Source organism: Triturus cristatus, chromosome 10, assembly GCF_964204655.1.
Source record: "Triturus cristatus chromosome 10, aTriCri1.1, whole genome shotgun sequence".
NCBI lineage: Eukaryota > Metazoa > Chordata > Amphibia > Caudata > Salamandridae > Triturus > Triturus cristatus.
In genome coordinates, this window is record NC_140593.1 from 405,137,068 (window position 1) to 405,158,197 (window position 21,130).

Below are 21,130 nucleotides of genomic sequence, written 5' to 3' on the forward strand. Positions count from 1 at the left end.
ACCCGGATCGTAATCGGCCCCTTTGTAACTGCAGGGTTTTACGTTCAAGCTATAAGTCCCATGTACAAGTTGAAAATACAGTCTTTGTGACTAGAGCCCAGGGTGTCTGTTCTTAACAACTAAAACATTGTAGGGTAGAAATCCTTTACCCTTTTTATGTATTTTATTTATTCGTTTTTGTTTAGTACTTGATTTCAAAACCCAGGGATTTAGAAATAAATATTCTAAGTTGTATCCTTCAGATCTATATACCTTCCTCATGTTTGTTTTAGTTTTAGCCTTTATTGCCCCTTTACTGCCCTCCACCACTCTACCCTAGAGAAGCATCCGCATCAGTAGTCTAGCCCTGCTTCCTTTTGACTTGCTAGAGCTGCCATGATGCAGGACTTGGGTAGGAAAGATATTACACTACATAGAGATGTCTGTATAGCGTTTTACAGCTCTGAGATGGCGTGCTCCTTCTTTAGTTGACAGATGTATGGAGACACATCCTTCTCGCCTATGATGATTAGACAGGGCATTCCCCCACCCTTTGCAAGAGACTCGTGGGCAGTCCCCTACCCTCTGTAAGAGACTCGTCCCTCAAGTATTCCAAGATCCCACCCCCTTAGCTGATGCTCTGAAGTGAGCACCTTGTGACATTTAGCTTTTTGCAACCACATAAATACTGTGATGCCTTCGCTGCAGCTTCTGTGGCTTGGCAGACTTGACCTTGTCTGAATTCTTTGCCTTTTTTACCCCAGTACTTATTAAACATAACTTTTGTTCTTTTCAAATAATTACCCATTTTTTGTCTGGGGGGCAGGCCAGTAAAAGTGTTGTACCCGCAGTGCATGATTCAAGTAGTGTTAAGATCTCATACTTTTATTTTTTGTATTAGAAGCTTCGAGGATCCATTATAGAAACTTCAGCTTCACAGCATATTAGAACCCTCAGGACAGATTGTCTAACGTTTTGCACCGGGTTTGTATCACACAAGTGACACAAACCGGTGCAAAACATTTATTTTGAATTTACTTTGCAGCACAAAATCGGAAAGTTGCCTGAAAGTAACTTAAAGCCGCACTTTGCTTTAAGGCGCATCCCATAGGTGGGACATGGGTGTTCACATAGATCCACCCATGTTTCTTTACACAAATCCCTAACTACTAACAATAGTAGACGGAGTTTTGTGCCAACAAATAGTGCCATTTTGGGAGTGGCGTTAACTTTGAGAAATTCTTTCATTTCTTCAAACGTTTCCAACTTTGAATGTGTGCAGTACAGCACACATCCAAAGTGGGATTTTTTTTTAAGTTTGTCTAGTCATACTATTTTGTACTGGAAGGGTACCCATCTAATACAAAACCTATGTTAGATATCACACACCCACCCTTGCACCATGGTGCAAAGGTGTGTGTGTGGCACTAATCAGTTTGATTGTGCACCGGACACAGGGCGAAAGCGGGACAGTGCCACATCTTAGTAGATATGATGCTTTCCTTCATGCTCCTTTTCACGCAGCGCAGCAACTTTAGTTGCTGTGCTGCGTTGCATAGCATCTCTGTAATCTGCCTCTCATTCTCTTCTCATTATTTCTGGCTTCCAAGTGCACGCGTTTCCTGCTTGTCCCTTTACATCTTTCTAGTCATATGACCTGTTCTTCCCATTCTACAAATATTGTTAGAACAAGGCTCGCTCACTCACTCACATTACCCTTGTAAGTCAGTTAGATGGTGCAGGTACCTATCTATTTCTTTCACTTCCAAGAATAGCTGTCCAAGCTAAGCCAGTCACCGCCCTGTCCATGACCATAACTTTTGTCCGTCTTACCCAAACGAGTGAACCATTCAACCACATCTTCGGGTAAAGTATGTAGAAATAATAGCTTCTTTAAACCAAGATCACTGAAAAGTTAGTGAGATCACTGACAATCAAACCAGCACAATGGAACAAACTGTAAAGAAAATAAAAAATAGAAGGAAGGTAAATATCAAAGTTATTGAAGATACAATAAGTTGAAAACATGGCTAGCAACCTTTGCAATATTCTGCCATGGGGAAACGCACAATGAGCACCAAGGGAGTGATTCTATAGATACTATGCATCAAAGGTGTGTTCATTTGGAAAAGCATTAACTCAGCTTAGCACACACCTGGAAATACGAAATACTCTTTCTATCAAAATGTGTTGACTGATGATACGGTATGCTAAATATAGATTAAGAAAAATGGGAGCATTTTGCTGTCCTTAATCAAGTTTGATGAGGAACTCCTCTCTGATTTGAGTCATAACTCTCATTTTAGGTCATTTAGGTCCACACGTATGCGGGTGTACAATAATATTGATATCTGTTGCTAATAGACCAGCACTAGGAAATTGGTTGTAGGTGTCTTTTGGAGTGTGGGGATACCTAGGGCCTATGCCCATCAACAGTAAGGTGTTTATCATGGTGGTCAAGTCATTTGCTATAGAAGGGATGTCCTGATTCATGAAAGATGCAGGACAAGGTTCTGCAGACAGATTGCAACAATTGATCTTTGAAACTAACTTGGAATTATTCTCCTCAAGGCCTGGATTGAAAGTGGCAAAGGATGACTGTAGTTATTCAGGGTAGAGTAGTGGATTAAGAAATGTTAGAGGATTGTTGAGAACTGAGCTACAGATCTTTGTTATTTTCCTTTAAAATATTTGACAGGTCCTTGGTTCCTGGTAGATACTGAAAGTGTCCTTTATTTTGTGTGGCTCACCACAGGGGTTTCTGGTTACCTCTTCTGCTAATCTTAAAAGACTTTTAATTAAATTTGGACTCAGATTAACTATAGACCTTTGAGGTTTCAGCATGGCCTTTTCAGATCTGACAATTCACAGTTGAATCAATAGTTTGCCACTATCAGGGCTTGTTTGAGTCATTATTGTGCATTAATGTTACTCACGCTGCTTTATAAATTGTTTTAATTCTGTCACCTTAAGTTCCTAGGTATGTCAAGTTGGTATAGTTTTTTGCTGGATTTTTATGTTGGTGTGGGGGCTACCACAATTCCTGAAATTGAAGGACGGTGAAGGAGTGGTCCGGTCAAATCTGCAGTTGGATCTGAAAATGGCCATGCTCAGTGTTATAGGTCGATATTAGATTAAGTGTATGCCCTGCTATATGTCTAGGTACATTGTTGACCCTGGCAAATCCCTACACATTTCACTTAGAGCTGTCATAGTTCTACTATTTGGTCTATCCGCCCACATGGGGAAATTGCCATATAAATAAAATGTTTGTGCTAGGATTGCAGGTGTAAGGCCCAATCGAGAATTTTGTCCAAGAATTTGAGTTTGCATTCTCAGGTTCAGTTACAATGATGGAAGGAATTATTGAAATTAATTTTGCATCTTGCAAACAGAGATTCAAATGGAGAGTAGGTTGAGGTAGGCTTTGCTCTGTAGCTAAGCTCACCAGAGTGGATCAGGGTGACTCCACCTCCTTATTTGATTTTCCTTTTTTTGTGGATGATTTTGAATCTCAAAAGCATGCCACTTATTATCATGGATGACCAATCATCAAGCCACACTTATGTAAGTGCCTGTATATGACTGTGATTGAAGGAAATAAGATTATGTCAATAACCAGCTTGTGAGCCAATTACTTTTGATGACCCTTTTTAAAGAATAGTTTTGGGTTCCCTAGAGTGTTTCTGTTCTGCTGTGGATGGTGCATGGGTTTGGTGTGGGCTGTGCGATTTTGGTGGATTGTTGAGGTAGTTGGGTGCTTTAAGGGTCCACATACAGCATCGTCAATGAATGATTTTGGTTCAGGTAGAGTTTTGAGTGGGGGGCGAGTGTGTTAGATGTGGTGCTAGGATGCATGTTTGTGAATATGTTGGAACGGCAGTGTAGAGGGTGTGTCCTGGGTTTGTTCTTAGGCAATTTACTTGGGCTTGGTTGTGAAATGAGTAAAGAACGGTTATGGCACTGGAAGTAATGTGTAGTTGGTTACCAATCTTGAGAGTGTTCCAAAACTGTTGATTTGTTGTTCGTAAAGTTATTTGCAATTTGTAGTTCAATTCCACTCCTGAGAGTGTTCCAAACCCTTGGTTTGTGGGTGGTGATTGCTGTAAGTGGAGTCCAATGGTTGAAGGTGTGATATGAGCTGCAGGATCTTTGACCGTGAGGCTCTTCATTATTATCCACTGAACTGATGTGACTCATTTTCTTGAGGTATTCGTCTGATTGTAGTGACTTTACCGATTTTTAGGTCTCGCCTGACCCAGCGCATCCGCTGGTCTGGCGAGACTTATTGAGAGGGCTCCAAAAAGTGCTACTTTGATGTTTGATCGTGATCGCGATCACTTTTACTTTCGCGGCCGCACGGCCGCTTTGCATAGCCAATAGGTCTAGCTTTTGTGACCTTATAAGTATTTAGTTATGCAACTCTAAACACTTATAAGGTCCCAGAGGCGAGACCTATTGGCTATGCCAATGCTTGTCTTGTATACTTCTGTTTTCTATCAACATTGCCATAGGTAAGATGATATTAGAATTGCACTATTGACGTGAGAATTCCCATCTTATTATTTATTCTTAAGGACTGGGATGTGTTTACGCTGTTTGTCTTGAATTTGGTATGATTGTCTTCCAGCGACGCAAAAGACGTTATTAATGGAATATTTTAGACATTCTAGATTAAAGACCCATATCTGCTCAACGTAATTCCTTTATTATCAACAATGCCCATATTGTCCACCAGCTCGTTACAGCTTTAATTCAAGTGTTGGGAGTTCTTCGGATTTGCCTAAGATGGCGTGAGTTTGTGGTCTGGACAGGAAGGACTGATTGGAAAAAAAAATAAAAGATTTTCGTGTTTTTATATTCTTTCCTCAACCACGCTGCTGCTGTGCGGCAGGACGGGAATGCGAATGGACGGGAATGGAATGAAGCCTTAGGGATCAGTTCAATTCCAGTTGAATTGATTAGAAAATGTTGACTCAAAAACGAACCTTTAACTTCCCTCATGCCAGGCATATTTTTCCACCTCGCCTTGTCGCCGCTGTCTGTGCAGTGCCTCACCCTGCTATCAAAATTGTGTGAGTGTCCGCACGCCCCATGACACAATGAAGGGATTCTGTTGAAAGGCATTTATTTTAAAGTCGTGCATTAGAGGCCAAGTGTTTCTGAATAATCTGCTGAATGCATGTTATGTTATTAATTAGTATTATTTTGTGGCATGGAAGGAAGGCCTGCTTTTTTCAGATAATTGCGAACTATGTGAACATAATTAAGGGGGTTGCGTTTTAATGGCAATATTAAGACAGCTTTCTATGCTGACTTTCAGCAAGTACATTGAGGACACCTAAGAGGAATATTTCTGACAGTTTTCTTTACGCCCCAGATAGCAGCGGAGTATGTGTTCCCTGATTCAGAGCCTCTCAGATTGTGCCTGACAAGAATGTATAATTAAGTACAATTTAGATATTGAAGGCAATGGCAGGGTTGTTTAATGCTAATAGCAGGGAACGTTGAATTTCTACTGAAAGAATGACAACAGTGCAAGCAGAGTGCAAAATAATACTCATTTTCAAGACAGTTTTATTAAGTGACTCTTCAAGGTCATTTCAAAGTTAATACGTGTCCTTTTTAAAATAGAATAAAACAGACTCCACTCCAGGCGCATTCTTCTGTTCCCCTGAGCTCATATATGTTTTCGTTGCAATGGCTCCGTGATGGGGAAGAAGTAACCCGCAGCTCATGGTATGCAGCATTACCAGATGTGCATGTCCTGCCCGAGTTGATTAATCTCTTAACCTTCCACGCGAGGCCTCGTGTTGCCTGATTTGGTTTGTCAGACATCGAATGTTGTGGGTGCAGAAGGGATCATGTTTACAGCACGTGGACACTGCTGTTGGCTGTCCAGAGTGTGGTTGTTTGGGAGTGCCTTTCATGTTGTTCATTGCCATCTGCAAATCTCACCAGGGTGCAGTGTTACAGTAGTGTAATGCTCTGCTTGTAGGTGAAGACCTGCATTATAAAATATGACATCACATGCAATGAAGCGCTCATATATTGGTAGGGGTAAGGTTTCCACAGCATGCCCAGACCATTACAAGTTGCCTGGAGTTTAGAGAGGATTTACTGGGGCCGTAATTACTGCTATGAATCACTATCACCCCCACCCCCAAACTCTGAATATTCCCAGTTTTAAGCCCTCAAATGAGCAACAACTATGCAAACCCTAGTCATTTCCTGCAGATTATCCTAGGAACTTTTACACTGAGATTGACCAGCTTCCTTGCGCAGGTTGCATATCTGAGCCCTAGGCGTACTGCAGGGTGCGCGGGTGGTGGTGTATGAGCGGGCAGGAATAGGGCAGTAGTGGGCAATGTTGGATGCTCCTTTGGTGCGGTGGGATGGTGTTTGTTGGGAGTCTAGCAGACACTCTACTTCTGCCTCGCCGGTAGTCTGAGTAGTTTTACATGGTGCATTTCCTCACCCTGCAAAACCAGGCCCAGTATTTTCAAACCCAGTAATCGTAGGTGCAGGAGCACAAGGCCACTCAGAAGTGGATGGGGGAGTATCCCCTAGGGAATACCGCTCCAACCAACTTGTAATAAGCTCCCACATTTAAAAATGTCACAGGCTTTCTCCCAACCAAACATACAGGTTTGTCTGTAAATGCCCCAGAATGTTTGAACACTAGAATGCTACATTAATGTCAGTTGCATGCTATACAAATGATAGATAATTTACAAGGTAACGTAAAGTAATATAACATATGTAGGCGTATGTGCTCACACAGAAATGCCAGGACACAATATTTGAAAGTGTCTGCTGAATGATAATAACCTAGTATGTTCTTCTTTATTCAACAGACAAGAAGTCCAAAGCCCTCTCAAAGCCCACAGCCAACCCTTGGTGACCAAGCGGAATATCTCTCTGAGGTGTCTGCAGATTCCTTAGAAGCCATGTCTGAAGGAGGAGATTCTCCAACACCATTTCTAAGGGGCAGTCGCACACGAGCGAGCCTGCCAGTGGTGAGATCAACAAATCAAACAAAGGAAAGATCATTGGGTAAGGTATCATTTATTTTGACCTTAGCCTCTGTAGCCCGTTTGGTTGATGAAATCTCAATTATCTGTGTTGCTTGTAGTGCATTCACATTTGTTGTAGGCCCCCAGATGACCAGAAGGAAGGATGTAATAGCTCAGCACAAGATTTAGTTCATAGCGTCACTATCTACGACCAGTTGAGACATGAAATGTCCATTTACTTTCTGTTACTTTAAGGTATCCTTTCGAAGTCTTAACACCCTCGCCTCTTCCATCAGTGCATAAAGTGGCAAAATCCTTCTGCGTTGAAGGGGGTCGGTTAGAGTTTTGCGGTAACTGCACATATGTCTAAATTGACAGAAGTACAGTCAAACATTTCATAAAGCATCACCCTCCATTAAATCTCCATGATAGAGCGTCACTCGCTTAGATGATGTCGATGGTGGTAAATCTCTCAGTCAGTATAGTAATATAAGAATGAGAATTGCATTATTGGTAAAAAATAATAGCCCTCCACTGACCTGGTTATTGAGGTTCGGTATCCTAAGCCTGAATACTTAGTTTATTTTTTCCAATCATACCAGTTAACCAGATACCTATGGCTGTCAACCGAAACCCACAGGCTACATGCGGGACAAATCACAAACATTTTGTGAGGGTAGATCTCTTCACTACCAAAGTTCCTCTGAATTGAACTCACACCCTTACCACTTCAGACGGAACCTACTCCTGATAAAGATCTAAAGGGCATAGAAGGCCATTTGATCCTGCTTGACTTATGGACTCTAAGAGCACACTACACCTTTAACTTTGTGCGGTCTTAATATCCCTGCCTCTCATATCCATCAGTGACCAGGACTCATCTACAAACTTGGGTAACTTGTATTTAATAAAAACAAACCAAGTGCGTGGCTCTATGTTGTTTCTGTAAACAGTGCAATGTCAAACACACATTTCTTGAGGTACCAGTGTATTCAGCACCTACTGTGTTCGGGTGTCCATGGGTGCATCTGAATGTAAGAAATGAAAGTACCCGTACAATATGAAATATGAATACAAGTCTATATGGAATAATTAGGATGCCCACATTTTGGGATACTACAGATAAATAAACATGCTCCTGATTGTCATAATTGGTTTTTGAATTGCTGGAAAAAGCACAATAGTTCTGGTGGTTCGACAAAACAATGTCCACTTCATCAACAGTGTAAAATACTATGGTTAGGTCATGTATTGTCCTCTTAACTTATATTGGAGAGTAGCAGTGGCATCTGCACTGCTTTGACACCACCATGTTGTTTAATTAAAGCCATTAATAGCATTCAGACCTCTCAGAGTTTTCCGAACGCACTGCTTTCTTCCCCCCGTCCCCCTAACCCTCCCCAACCCGGGTCCCAATGAGCCAGAATAATATATGCAGTGGTGGCTCAGTCAAGCCTCACTAAAGTGGCAGGGAAACATAAAGTGGAGGCAGGTAGCACAAGAATGACTAGCGAGAGTAGCCACTAGGACTCCCATGCCCAGAGCAGAGAAACACTATACAAGGCATCCTGCTACACTAGTTGCTTCCATTGTGTCACCACTGTGAGACAGTATTGCCTGTGAGACCCACAAAGAGCTCTGTGTTGCTGGGACCAATATGGGACCAGCGGTGAGGTATTCATTTATTGTTCAAATTAAGTTAATACCTTGGATGGTCTTACTTTCTGTGGTGCCTATCCACCGTTTCTGTGTTCCAGTGTATTATTATTATTATTATGTTTCTTATATAGCGCCTGAATTGACCCCCGAAGGGGTATCTCCGCGCTTGCCTTGGGAACCCGTCCTGGCTTTTTCCCTGTGAGATAGCCCCTACAAGGCATCCCCAAGGTGAAAGCCAGGCATCCCGCCGCGGGGGGCCGTTGTGGAGATTAAGCAAGCTTAATGCCCAGAGTTGCAGAGTGTGAACGTATGATTAGGTCAGGCACCGAAGCGAGAATTATCGAGTCCATGGACATTTGAGCTCAAGACCCTGCCGCGTCGGGAATTGAACCCTGGTCCCGGGTCTGACCTCTGCTTCAGGGTCTGCCTGCTCTAACCAGTGAGCCACACTTCTCCACAATAGAGGTTCATGTTGGTGGGTATAGAAATTGCCAATTGGCATGGGGCGTGCTTATTGAAAATTCACAGTGTCCTAGGTATACCATTAGGGGCTGTACTTTGACAGAAATGAAACGTGGAATTTAGGTGTTCTTACAGGCTCGGATACATTTGACAGGAAAAGTCTCTTCAGAAATGCTACAGATATTCCTTTGGTACGGTTGGGAATTGAGAACATCGCCAAGGTGTAGTAACTTTTTTGTCCTGTCCTCCTCATCATGGATTTAAATGCTCTAAGATGGGCTTCAAACTTAGTCTGGCAGGGGTGGCAACACGATGACTCCTCCATTTAAGTTATATCTGCTTATTAAATATTCTGACTGCAGCATGTTGCAAAGTGAACCATTGTTCTGTGTAGTTAGAGTTTTGGCAAGACCAGCTTGATGGAAGCAATACAATCAAGTGGCATGATCATAATTTCTCTTGTAACAAAGCTGGTCTGTACTGAAGGCACAATGCATCAAAGGAAACACAGTGAGTAGTAGGAAGTCAAAACCTCAGAGATGCACATTGTGCAGTTAACAATTGGAATTTTAGAAATATGAGCATGTGAATTTGTTACTGGAATGTTAGTGTCTGTAGAAGCAGAAAGGTGGAGGTGGGCAGGTCAGGAGAATCAATGGGCCTGATTTAGAGTTTGGCAGACAAAATACGCTACATCTCTACATCAACGTGACAGAGTACCCTGTCTGCCAAAGTCCCGGTCCTCCTACCTCATTTAGAGATGGGTGAACACTAAACGTTTCGTCGATGCAGCCCCCGTTGGCTCTGTCAATGGGAACTTCCTCCTACCAAGTCTTAGCCTTGGCTCGAAAAATCTCATGTTGACTAAATAATGACACCGGGAATAAAGAATTGAATTCTCACTGCTGATCCTGCCTTGTTCAATATTTCTCAAAATTGGTTAGTATACAATGCACTTTGGCATGACTGAAAGAAATAGTTTTTGGCTGAAATATCAATGGTAGAAACGTCTGAGTGACACACAGTAAATCTAGTCTGGATGATAAACAAGACAAAAGATACAACAATGTATACTTTAGCTGGAGGCATGGGGGTGAAGGGGAACGGGGAAATTCCTTGGGGTTGTTTAGCCACAGACACGAATAAACAAGATTATGATAACAACATCTAAGGCATGTGTGGGTTATTCCCACTGTGCATATTCACTGTGCATACCTGCTCCAATGCTTCCCATTAAAGTGCTGGATATGACTTTACCAGCCATGTGGAATGCAGCTTGTTGTAGTATGATGGTTGTATGCCAACTTTGGAGGTGAACAATCGATGACAGAATACGTAGCAAATATCCTAGCAACACTCTGAAATGCAAAAAAGAGGGAATGAACTGATAGTTTGGCAGTCTCCTTGAAGACGATAATCGAAAAAACAGAAGGACAAACTGCCAAAAATTGATTACGGGGGCCCAGAATCTTTCACATGAGCTACAATTAAATGAAATGTAACTGGAATACGAAGCTGTAAATTAAGAGGGTTCCAGAGTCAAAGCAGGTCCCTGGCAAAGTATACTAGAAGAACTCTGTGGAAATCAGGTTTTTATGAGTCCCCATTGTCCCTGATCACTACCCTGCACTGCTGGCTTAAAGTGGAGCTCAGAGCATAGAAGGTTAAAATATTCTGCACAGCATCATTTAAAAAAAAAATCTTTTTATTGCATTTTACAGAACATAACAATCAGACTTTAGGAAATGGTAATCTTGGTACACAGGCATCCATTTGGTATAACATATTCATATTTGAACACACAGTAATGTAGGATATATTGCTTAGGCCACCACTCAGCTCCCCCCTCCCCCGCTTCCTCATTTTCATACAGCGTATCACAACCTATGTCCAAATCCTGCAGAAAAGTAACGTATATTTCAGGACTGTTTGATCCCCCCATATGCCCAGGCTCACCACTCGTGCGGTATGAGTGTTTTCCTCGCCCATAATCTCCCTTAGTTTCCATTGTATACCACCTCACAAGTTTTGACGCGCAACATAAAATTGAAGATGACATCACTACAGATTACACGGTGTACCTCGAGCTGCAATCTTGTTGATAACATTTGGAAGATCTCAGTGCACAATATCCCCATTATTCTCTTTTTGTGTATATTTTGTTGGAAGAACTTTGATCCTACCGCACATCATATGTGAAGCTAGGGGCGGAACAGAAACAGGGTTTACAAGTACTTTACTTTGTACAAGAATAAGTGCCGGGGTTCCACGTGTTTGCTCAGAAGCCTGCAGCGCTATCGAATATCAGGGGCGACGAATACCAAGGCTGCTTAGGCTTGACACCACCTCATGCCCCTTCAATCCACCACCAGACACTCCCTGCCCTTTGTCTTACTATTTCAGGTTCTTTTCCATCCCTATTTCTTTCTTTGTAACTGTTTTTCCTTCTTTCTCTTGCTCCTCCTTTCCGCCTGTAGCGTTTTTCTCTCTTTTGCTCTAAGGGAAAGTCTTATAAAGAAACATAAGTGCCGGTGGGCCCCACTTGCTCAAACTAAGTACTGCCTACATGCTGCAATTAAGGTGACAGCATTCGCACATTGCTACACAATGTTATGTAATGTTTTGATTTCTTCTGGGTCGAACAAAATCGAGTATGTTTGCAAAACTGCTAGAATTCCTTGATATTTCAGCATATCACATTGTTGTGGGAGAAGGTTTTGAGCAGTCCTATGGTACTATACCGTACCATAACATAACACCAGGGATAAACAAGATGCACTGGTTAAACTGTTCATTTTGTAGTACAGCCGTACCATACTGTAGGAAACATTTTTACGAGAAAATATGTTGCATTGTTCCTTAAAAATACAGATTAAAAGCTTTAAGAATACATAAAAACACTTGGGCTGTGAGAATATACTTCCTTGAATTACAAGATATTGTAACGTAGGGTGTAACATCGTTCTCTAGAAAGAGCAGGCATCTTTATGCTTGGGTGACATTGCCAACATGTTAGCAGTTCAGCATTTAACCATTACGATTTAATAGTGTAAACAGATACTTATCAAATTATATGTGCCTCACTGCATAGCACAGTAATTAAGTCAATAGTGGAAATTTTTGTAGCTAAAACAAACCTAGTTTTCACATGAACTGAAGGGGTGTTTAGGATGTGCAATTGTTTTGCATCGATATCTCTGGAGTAAATCCTGAGTATATATCTATTTTACGTAAATGGTCTATAAATAAACATCATATTATAAAACAAAAAAACAATAAAACAAGGAAAACGAACACTTACTCAATATCTCCGAAAGTGAAATTTACATTCTGACACAAATTTAAAGTACATTAAAACCCACCAAACACATTATCACCATTTTTGTGGAATCTTTAACGTGGAAGTTAATGAGTAATGATGTTAAAGGACAGAGACCGTTGCCTGCTAAAAATATAATGTGTGCCTCCTCACTCCTGCGCGCTTCATCCTAGGATTATCCATGCACACATATGTAATGGGTCTTATTTCTCAACGTGATATGAGGGGTGAAATAAGAAATATTTAAATTCATTATGTTTTATATGTCACTTCAGTTGACTGATTGTACTATAATTCGAGGAATATATGTAACAAGAGCAAGTTATTCCATTAGCTAGGTCATCAAATATGTCCTATTAACGAAAAATAGTGTGTTTGTAAATGACAAAATGTTATCAAATTGTTAACATAATGTATATTTGTTAACATAAAAGAAATCAGAATAAAGGTATGATAGTGGTTAATAATACCTTCTAGAGAAAATGTTTAAACTACCAGCAAGGAATGTTTAACTTGTAAAAGAATAAGTGTTGGAGCACAAAGCTTTTGCTAAGAATTCCAAGGTTGCTTAGTCTTGCTTCCACTTCATGCCTCTTTCATCCACCACCAGACAGTCCCTGCACTTTATCTGACTCTTGCAGGTTCTTATACATTGCTACTTTCTCCCTTTCTCTCTGTTTTTCAATTTTCTCCTTTCTTGTCTCGAATTTTTTAGGTCTCGCCTGGCGTGGGCTGCGCACATGCTCAGTCTCGCTGGCGAGATTTAATGATTTGGAGTATTTTCTATAAAGAGCATTAAGCCCCGCCCCTCTTTTCCATTGGCCGGCGTCACCGTTTATGCTAAATGGTGGCCAGCCATTGGAAAAGAGCTGTTCGTGATGTTTTCGTTTGGCTTTTTGAGCCGTCCCATTTGGACGGGCTCGTCTGCCTTCAGTGCGCCGTGAAAGGATTCTTATCTTTATGAGGCCATGTGTTGAAACACATGGCCCCATAAAGACAAGAAAGCTTTCGTGACGGACGAAAGTGAAGGCGGACCCTGGAAACTAAGCCACAACCTTAACTACGTGTAATTCCTTTGTGGTGATTGTGCACTATAACAAAACAACACGAAGATTCCTAAGGAAAGGCTGCGCCTTCGTAAAACAACAGTTAATTTTGTGATAAAGTACAATTGTGAAATGGGTGTGCTGCAAAATAATCTCTTGAACTTGCGTCGCCAAGCTTTCGAATGCACTGACAACAAAAATGGAGTATTTAGGAAATCGTTTGAATATGCGTGGATGTCCGAGGGCTTGCTTCGGAGTCTGCGCGGTTAAAATAAAATATCTGGCACACATTCGCTCTTCCTGACCCTGTTTATATGCTCAAAGTTTTGCCGATAGTGATTTTGGAAAATCCACCATTGGCCCACACGCAGCTTTAAATTGTATCATACGCCGCTGACAAGAGGTGAAAAAATTGATCCGGGGCTCTCTTAAGTTACATAGAAGATGCGGCACTACGGCTAAAGCTACCAGCCGTAGAACTGGGGAACCAGGTTCGAGTCTCGGCGTCGACTCTGCATCCTGTGATTCTGGGCAAATCACTTAATCTCCCCGTGCCTAACCAAAATGAATGTGTTCCTGTTTAAGGGGCAACAGGACAAACAGCGCACATGTGCCCAGCAGACGCAGGCAAGCATCAGTTTGTTTTGTTGCATCCGGGTGTACGCACATTTTGCTCTCCACGCCCTATCTTTAGGTTGCCTGGAGTGTGTGTCCTGTGCAGATGTTGTGTCCAGTACTTTGGACGCAATAGGTAGTGCTGGCACTGGGAGTCAGGGATCATTTGTCCCGATCTGAAGCACCAAACTCTGCGGCAAGGAAGTGTGAAGTAAGGGGTCTCTGGAGCAGGAAGCTTTTGAGGAGCTCCCCACTTGACAATACATGCGAGCTCGGAAGAGGGAAATTGGGACTAGGATAGAGGGACAGATGCGTTTTCCTCTCCCCTTGCATTGGAGCCGGTGGTGTTCAGTACGAGAGGTTGTTAGGCACCAAATCACAAGTTCTTCCTTAAGGAGTGATATCTGACAGGTCTTAATATGCACCCTTTACGTTATAAGGGATGGCATCCCCTTTGTGCCTAGATATGGAATGGCAGTAAGGACCTCCGTGTGTGCACGTGCCATTCGAGTACCTTAGTCTGAGGCTCTCGTGTATGCCGCAGATCTGAGGAGCGTACGGTCTGTACAGGGCAGACCCTTCCCCCACCCTAGACGGCGACAGAGCCTGCCCCTATCAGCGATGCCCGTGGAAGTCAAGGTTTTTAGGTCTCGGCGAGCTGGCTCATCTTTCCCACCTCTTGCTTTTTTTGTCTGATCTTCTTTCTTGTCCTTATCTTTGCTCGTTCTCTCTTCCATTCCATCTCACATCCCCTCCCCATTTACGTCACATCCTTCGCTTTCGCTCTCTCTCTCTCAACAGCCCCACCGCCGCATCTCTCACGGTCTCCCCCCATACTGCACCTCAGTGGTGCACCTCAATTTGTGCTCTCTGTCTTCCCCCTCTCATTTTCTCGCCATATCTATTTTCCTTCATCTCTCTATTGCCCCCTTCTGTTCAGCTCTTCTTCCTTCTCTCCATCCCAAGCCTCCTCTCGTCTCACACTCTCCCTCGTTCCTCTTTCTCTCATTCCTTGTCTCCCACCTATTTTTCTTCCCTCGCTCCTCTACATTGTATTGTCACTTTTTCCTCATGTAACGTAACGTTTGCTTTTGTAACATGCCCACTTGTAATTTTCAACTCATGTAACCTTACTGTTCCTATTGTGAAGTGCTCTGACACCTTCGGGTAACGTCCACGCTATATCAAAATGCATAAATAAATAAATTGTATGACCTCTTCGTCCCGCTCTCTCGTCTAACACTATTTGTCTCTACATCCATCCATCTCTCTGCTCTCTTTTTATTTATTTTATTCTAATTTCTTTCTACTCCTCGCCCGGGGCACTTTTTCCCCTTTCCACCTTTATCTTCTTTTACTCATCATTTCCTTCTTCCATCTCTCCCTCTCGCTTTCATTGTCTCTCGGCCTCCCTCCTTCCCCACTCACCTCCTCCCTCACTCTCACCCCCCGCGCCCAAGCATCCTCTTGTTGCATCCTATCCTGTCACTTCCTCTTTGCCGCCCCCCTCCCCAAGCTCTTCTCTCTCTCCACAGTCTGCATACACTTGGGTTTCTCTCACAGACTCTGCTCCGGGGGAACTTGTGAAGTGTGGTGCGTGTCTGCAGCGGTGCAGCCCTGGGTCTGTCTGGGGGTTGGTGCGGATCTTTCTACCCACTGGAGCCCACACGCGCCTCAAAGAGAAGATTTGCATGGAATCAAATCAGCTTCAAAATAATCGGATGTAATTAAGTGATTAAACCTTGCGCTGCGAGGCCTGCAGGACGGTGCGGCTGACGCTACACACAGGGGTAGTTTTACTTGCGCTGTGGCTTAATCCCCAATACCAACTGCCCCACTCCTCCCCCCGCAATGAGAGTCACAGACACTTCCCTTACAGTAGGACGTAACAAAGTTTACTTCAAAAGAACGTCTCACATTAATGCACCGCATTTCAGGAACATTTCAAGAAGGGTATCAGCCTTGAAAAGGGGATGTACACACGGGGCTTATTTAGATCCCCTTTGGAAGGCAGAGAGGGCCCAAGAAACCCCCTTCCCCTTCAGCCAACATTGATTACTGCAAGCATTAAGAATGCAATAGGTCTCGCCTTTCTTTAAGTTAAAGCCATTTGCTTTGCTATATAATATCATTAGCAAAGCAAATGGCTTTAACTTAATCAAAGGCGAGACCTATTGCATTTTCAATGCTTTTCTCTCTCTTGCTCTGGGTCAAAATCTGAGGAGGAAAAAAAAAGTGCCTTCCCCAAAAATGAGTGGGTAGGCCTGACCTGTATCCACTGGCTTCAGTTAAGCACTGCCAGCAAAGTAATCCAAAAATAATTTTTCTGAAAAAAATCCCACACATTTGAACGAGAGCTGTAGTGCCAAATACAATTTTAGTTTGTGTAGGAGTCTAGTTAGTTATGTATACCTCTTTTTAAATGTATTGATCTCATGTGCATTCCTTGTTGTTTGTCGAGCACCAACAAAACTACGTAACCCAATTAAATAGACAACATGACTCTAATCCTGAAGGCTTGAGTGCATCTTTTGTAGGAGAGAGCGAGGACCTGAGATACAGAAAAAACATCTCTTACTGAGAAATAGACTGGAATTCCACAAAGAGTGTGAGTTTCAGCAAACTATTGCAATATGGAAGCAGAATTCTAACAAATTAAAAGAGAAAAAAGTATGCAGCACAACACACAGAAGGCAGTGCTCTACAGACAGAGGTGTTAGTTACCGGACCTACGTTAGTGTGGGATCCTGGTGCTCAGAGCAAGAGGACAACATGTGGGACAACCGTCCTGTAATCATCACATACATGCATTTTAGCAGTTGAGGTTAGAGTTTTTACATGGTGAAAACTGGGCAAGGTGTTGGACCTTTGCTGGAAGATGGCCGAAAGGTTTCGAATTTATTGCACATGCATCTGGGTAGCTATACCCAGGGCCACTGAAATTATGTCACAGGGAAATTATGCGGCAAGAAAAAGCAAATAATGTGCCTTAAAGCAGCACAATTTTTGATAGTATTAATTCATTGCTTTGTCATTTTTACTCATGGTATTACTGTCAGGGCAAAGATTTCACCTCATAAGCACCAGTTTAACTATCTGAAACAGAAATAAGCAACTGGGAGATGAGCAGTTAACCTTTGCAAAGGGCCTTCCACTGCACGCAAACGCACATTGTTTCTAGCTCAAGCAGATCAAAAGATACTAAAAATGTGCCAATCTTTTTGGTTAAAATCTGCTGATTATGCAGCAGATGATGAGTTATGTGACAAGTGTGGCATATGCAGAAAAGGCTGTTGCCGCAGAATCACATAATTCCAGTGGCCCTGGTTATATCTCAATTAATATCAGGAGTACATGCATAGAACCCAACTGGGGTAAATTAAAGGCCACAGTAAAGGGTCTTTGTACAAGTTCCAGCATGAGAACGGCACCAGCAGTTCTTGAACAGTACCGCCACGATCCACTATGTGGCCTCCAAATGCAGTACACATCAGATATCATAGGTAAATGCTCCACAATCATTATCCATGAGAAAGTAACAGACCTGCATGTCAAGCCTGCATTCTGCCTGACATGCAGAACCTCGCCTGGTGCAATCAACAAGCTGCTGGGGTTTGAACATACCAGTTAAGTCAGTACTATTTCTACATCATGGTCTCAATGACTAAATAAGCAACACCACAAAATCAAGTCTACTAGTTATGGAAGAGAATGATACGGAATAAAATGACATTTCATTAATTTGACTCCTATTCATATCAGTGAGGGGACTTTATATCTTAGGATGATCTTAAGGATTTGCTGGCCGATTTTCACTGCCCCCGGGTAAGCTTTGAGAGGAAAGATCGGCTCTCTATATCCGTTTATATGCAATAGTTAATCACATTGATCCCTAAGATCCCAGATAATAAAAAGGATCCCCAGTGAATTTCACAAAATTGGCAGGGTGTAGTGAGACCGGTGGAAGCATTCCTGCAGGAAATTGTTTAGAATTTCGTGATGAAGATCACTCAAAATGGAACTGAGCTAATATGTCAATATTCCACAAGAAAAATAAAAAGACAAAACACTGTGCATCGTATGATATATCTCACTTCTTAATGTTGAGGGGAAGAGGTTTGCTAAAATTCTGGCAGTCTGACTCCGCTTTCAACGGCACTCGTATCCAAGGAGCAGGATGGTTTTCCCGCTGGCCTCACAGTGGCTGAACATACCAATATAGTACTGACACTCCTGGATACTGCACTCACTGAGAAATGTGCATTGCTACACTTCTTGAGGCAAAACAGAACTCAAGTAATCTATGCTTTGATAATAGATATAACTTTCGGAACGCATATTCAAGTAAATAAAACACTACCTCCTCTCACTGTATCAATCAGACCTTTTTGGCATCCTTTGATTTCGTGTGGGTTTTAGCCAAAAATGGTCTCTATAACCAGTGTTTTTCTAATCTGTTTATTGAAACTCTTGTTCGCTATTAAAGCTTCTCCCTGTATCACTCTGTTTGTGTGTTTGGGCACCCAGGATAACCTCCCAGTTGTTATTGCTGACCTTTATTTAGGTATACCACCATATCTAAGGTTGAAAGAGCTTTAAGAAATATGCACAATCAAATTACGTATAGCTAAAATTCAAGTTATCGGCGTGAACTCTCTAGAAATCTGCCAGTTTACTGCATCACATGCTTATGAACCTTTAGATGTGAAATTGAATCTAGTTTCTACATTCATGTTCACAATACATTTTGAATCATTCCATAAAATCAAGGTTCAGCTCCAAAGATGACAATCTTTCACTGTACTACTAGGCCAGCTTAATCTGATTAAATCGCCGGTGCTCCCTGCATTTCTGCCTTTACCTGTTATATCCCAAATCAGTACCTCAAGAAAATGCAGTTTCTCACTACCAACTTCTTTTGTAAATCCCAAAAACCTCACTATCCTTATAAATGGCTCAGACGTTATGCATAGGGAGGAGAGTCACTGTTACCGACCTCCGCTGCTGCTACTGGGCCATGCTTAAATGTAGAATCACTCAAATCATGAACTCAGGCAATAAGGGCAGGGATCAGAGTCCAATTTATTAATTTTCTCACAGTAATGATTTGCTAAGAAATTTATGTTTAGATTCATTCACTGAAATTCTTTAAAATTCTTTAAAACAATCAGTCTGAATACAACGCTGTCTAAAATATGGAGGGGGATATGAACACCTCTAAGACAGTTTGAGTTCTATTAAACATTACTAGGCTATTGTGGTAAATATTTCGTTACCGGTACTATTTTTTATGTGGTAAAGTCTATCAAGAATAACTCAGTAAATATAAGAGGCAGAATCCGTGGTATTAGAGGTTTTAAAATGCTTTATTCCTATACAAAGGAAGACAATTCGAATTGTGGGCCTTCTGTTCCATCACCACGAAAGTTCAGGAAGGAAGGAGCATATATTATTGACAGATAGGCAGTTTTATAGAAAATACATTACAGTGAAACAGATGCAAGAGGCGTGACAGCTGATAATACAGAAAAACTGTGCATACGTAACTAATAGAGGCGTAAACATAGGTGTAACTAAAATACGTCATTAAACATGATGTCACAAGTGGGTGGATCCATAAGAGAATCCTGCAATGTCAGCAGAAATAGTTGGCAGAAATGCGCGCGCAGCCGCATGACGTGTGATTGACGTGCAACTAGAGGGTGAAGGGGACTTGACATTTAGCTCTACATGTGGAGACAGAAGTCTGGGGTTATGTCAACCTAATCCCAAATCATATCTAATATCCTATGTTTAAAGAACTGTGTTATCCAAAAAGAGAGGTCTCTTAGGATAGAATCTTATTCTATACTGACTATACTGACTGTTAGTGCGTGTACAAGCGTCTGAGTGTCTACACTAGATGCGAGGGGGTAGGAATATTCCATGGTAACGGGGCTATGAATTACTTGCATGAGGGCAGCGAGGCCTGGCCCTTTGCACGGGAGCTGGAAGAATGTTTACCTAAACTACTAGACAGGAATGCATCGGATGAGGAGCGAAGGAGATAATCTCGAAGGTGAAATACAGTTTTTGGCAGGCGACAGGCTGGATCAGGCACCGTTAGCCGCGCAGGGAGTAAGACAAAGTTCATGGTCACAGATGCGGGCTCAGACTGGAGCTTTCAGAGGCAGAAGGCAGGAAAAGGCTTGATGACAGAATTCGGGCCTACTCGCCTGAATCTGTAAAATGTGGAAAGTGAACCATATAAAGTCGGTGGCCTTTCATACTTAGGAATGGAATATCTGACCCATTCATGGCGGATCTGAAAGAGGACATGTTGACGGTGGACGCACATATATTTGCGTCTTCAAAAGTGGAATAGGAGGGAACATACATGTACTTATAGCATGCACATGGAGCCGTTGGGGTCTACGATAGGGGACATAACTGATCACAAAATTCATATTTCCTCATTCCCTCCTTGTCCCCTTCGGACCCTTAGGAGATATCGATCTTCATCAATCCATCGATCTGTTCATATAGCATCATTTGTTCTTCTTTCTTCTTCCGGGATCTCGAACGAATACTTGGATGTGGGATACACGAGGTGGCACACAGACCACAAATCGCTGGCCCACATTGTAGACATAAGCAGCAACTGAATAGTATGAGAAAGCCAATACCTAGGAAGGATAGGATTCTCCATCCCCAGGCTGACAACACGCCCCAGAACCAACCGGACCAAGTCCAGGTGCCTGGACTCTGATGTATCTGGCTTACAATCTTATGAAGGCGAGTTATGGCTTTATATACTGACGGCGAATTTTCTGGGATGAAAATGCAGCAACTTGATCCGATGACCCTACAAGCTCCGCCCCTATCGGCCAGGATGACGTCAAGGACAAGACGATTTTGGAGCACAACAATCCGCATAGCAGACTGCTCTTCTGTTAAATTGCCTAAGGCGGAAATAGTTTCGTTCACTACGGCTTCAAGGGTTCTGGTTAATCTACGTATCAGCTTACTATTAGTGACTGTACCTATATAGGGAA

General features: G+C 42.3%; 1 protein-coding gene across 14 annotated transcripts in view; it reads left to right on the forward strand.

Annotated features, from left to right (window-relative positions):
• KIAA1217 (KIAA1217 ortholog) overlaps positions 1 to 21,130 on the forward strand; it is a 1,240,780-nt gene that overhangs the window by 741,879 nt on the left and 477,771 nt on the right. For all 14 annotated transcript variants that reach the window (XM_085631670.1, XM_085631677.1, XM_085631672.1 and 11 more), the window contains one exon: positions 6,837 to 7,035. In XM_085631670.1, the coding sequence (XP_085487796.1) occupies positions 6,837 to 7,035 (199 nt within the window). The remainder of the gene's footprint in view (positions 1 to 6,836; positions 7,036 to 21,130) is intronic.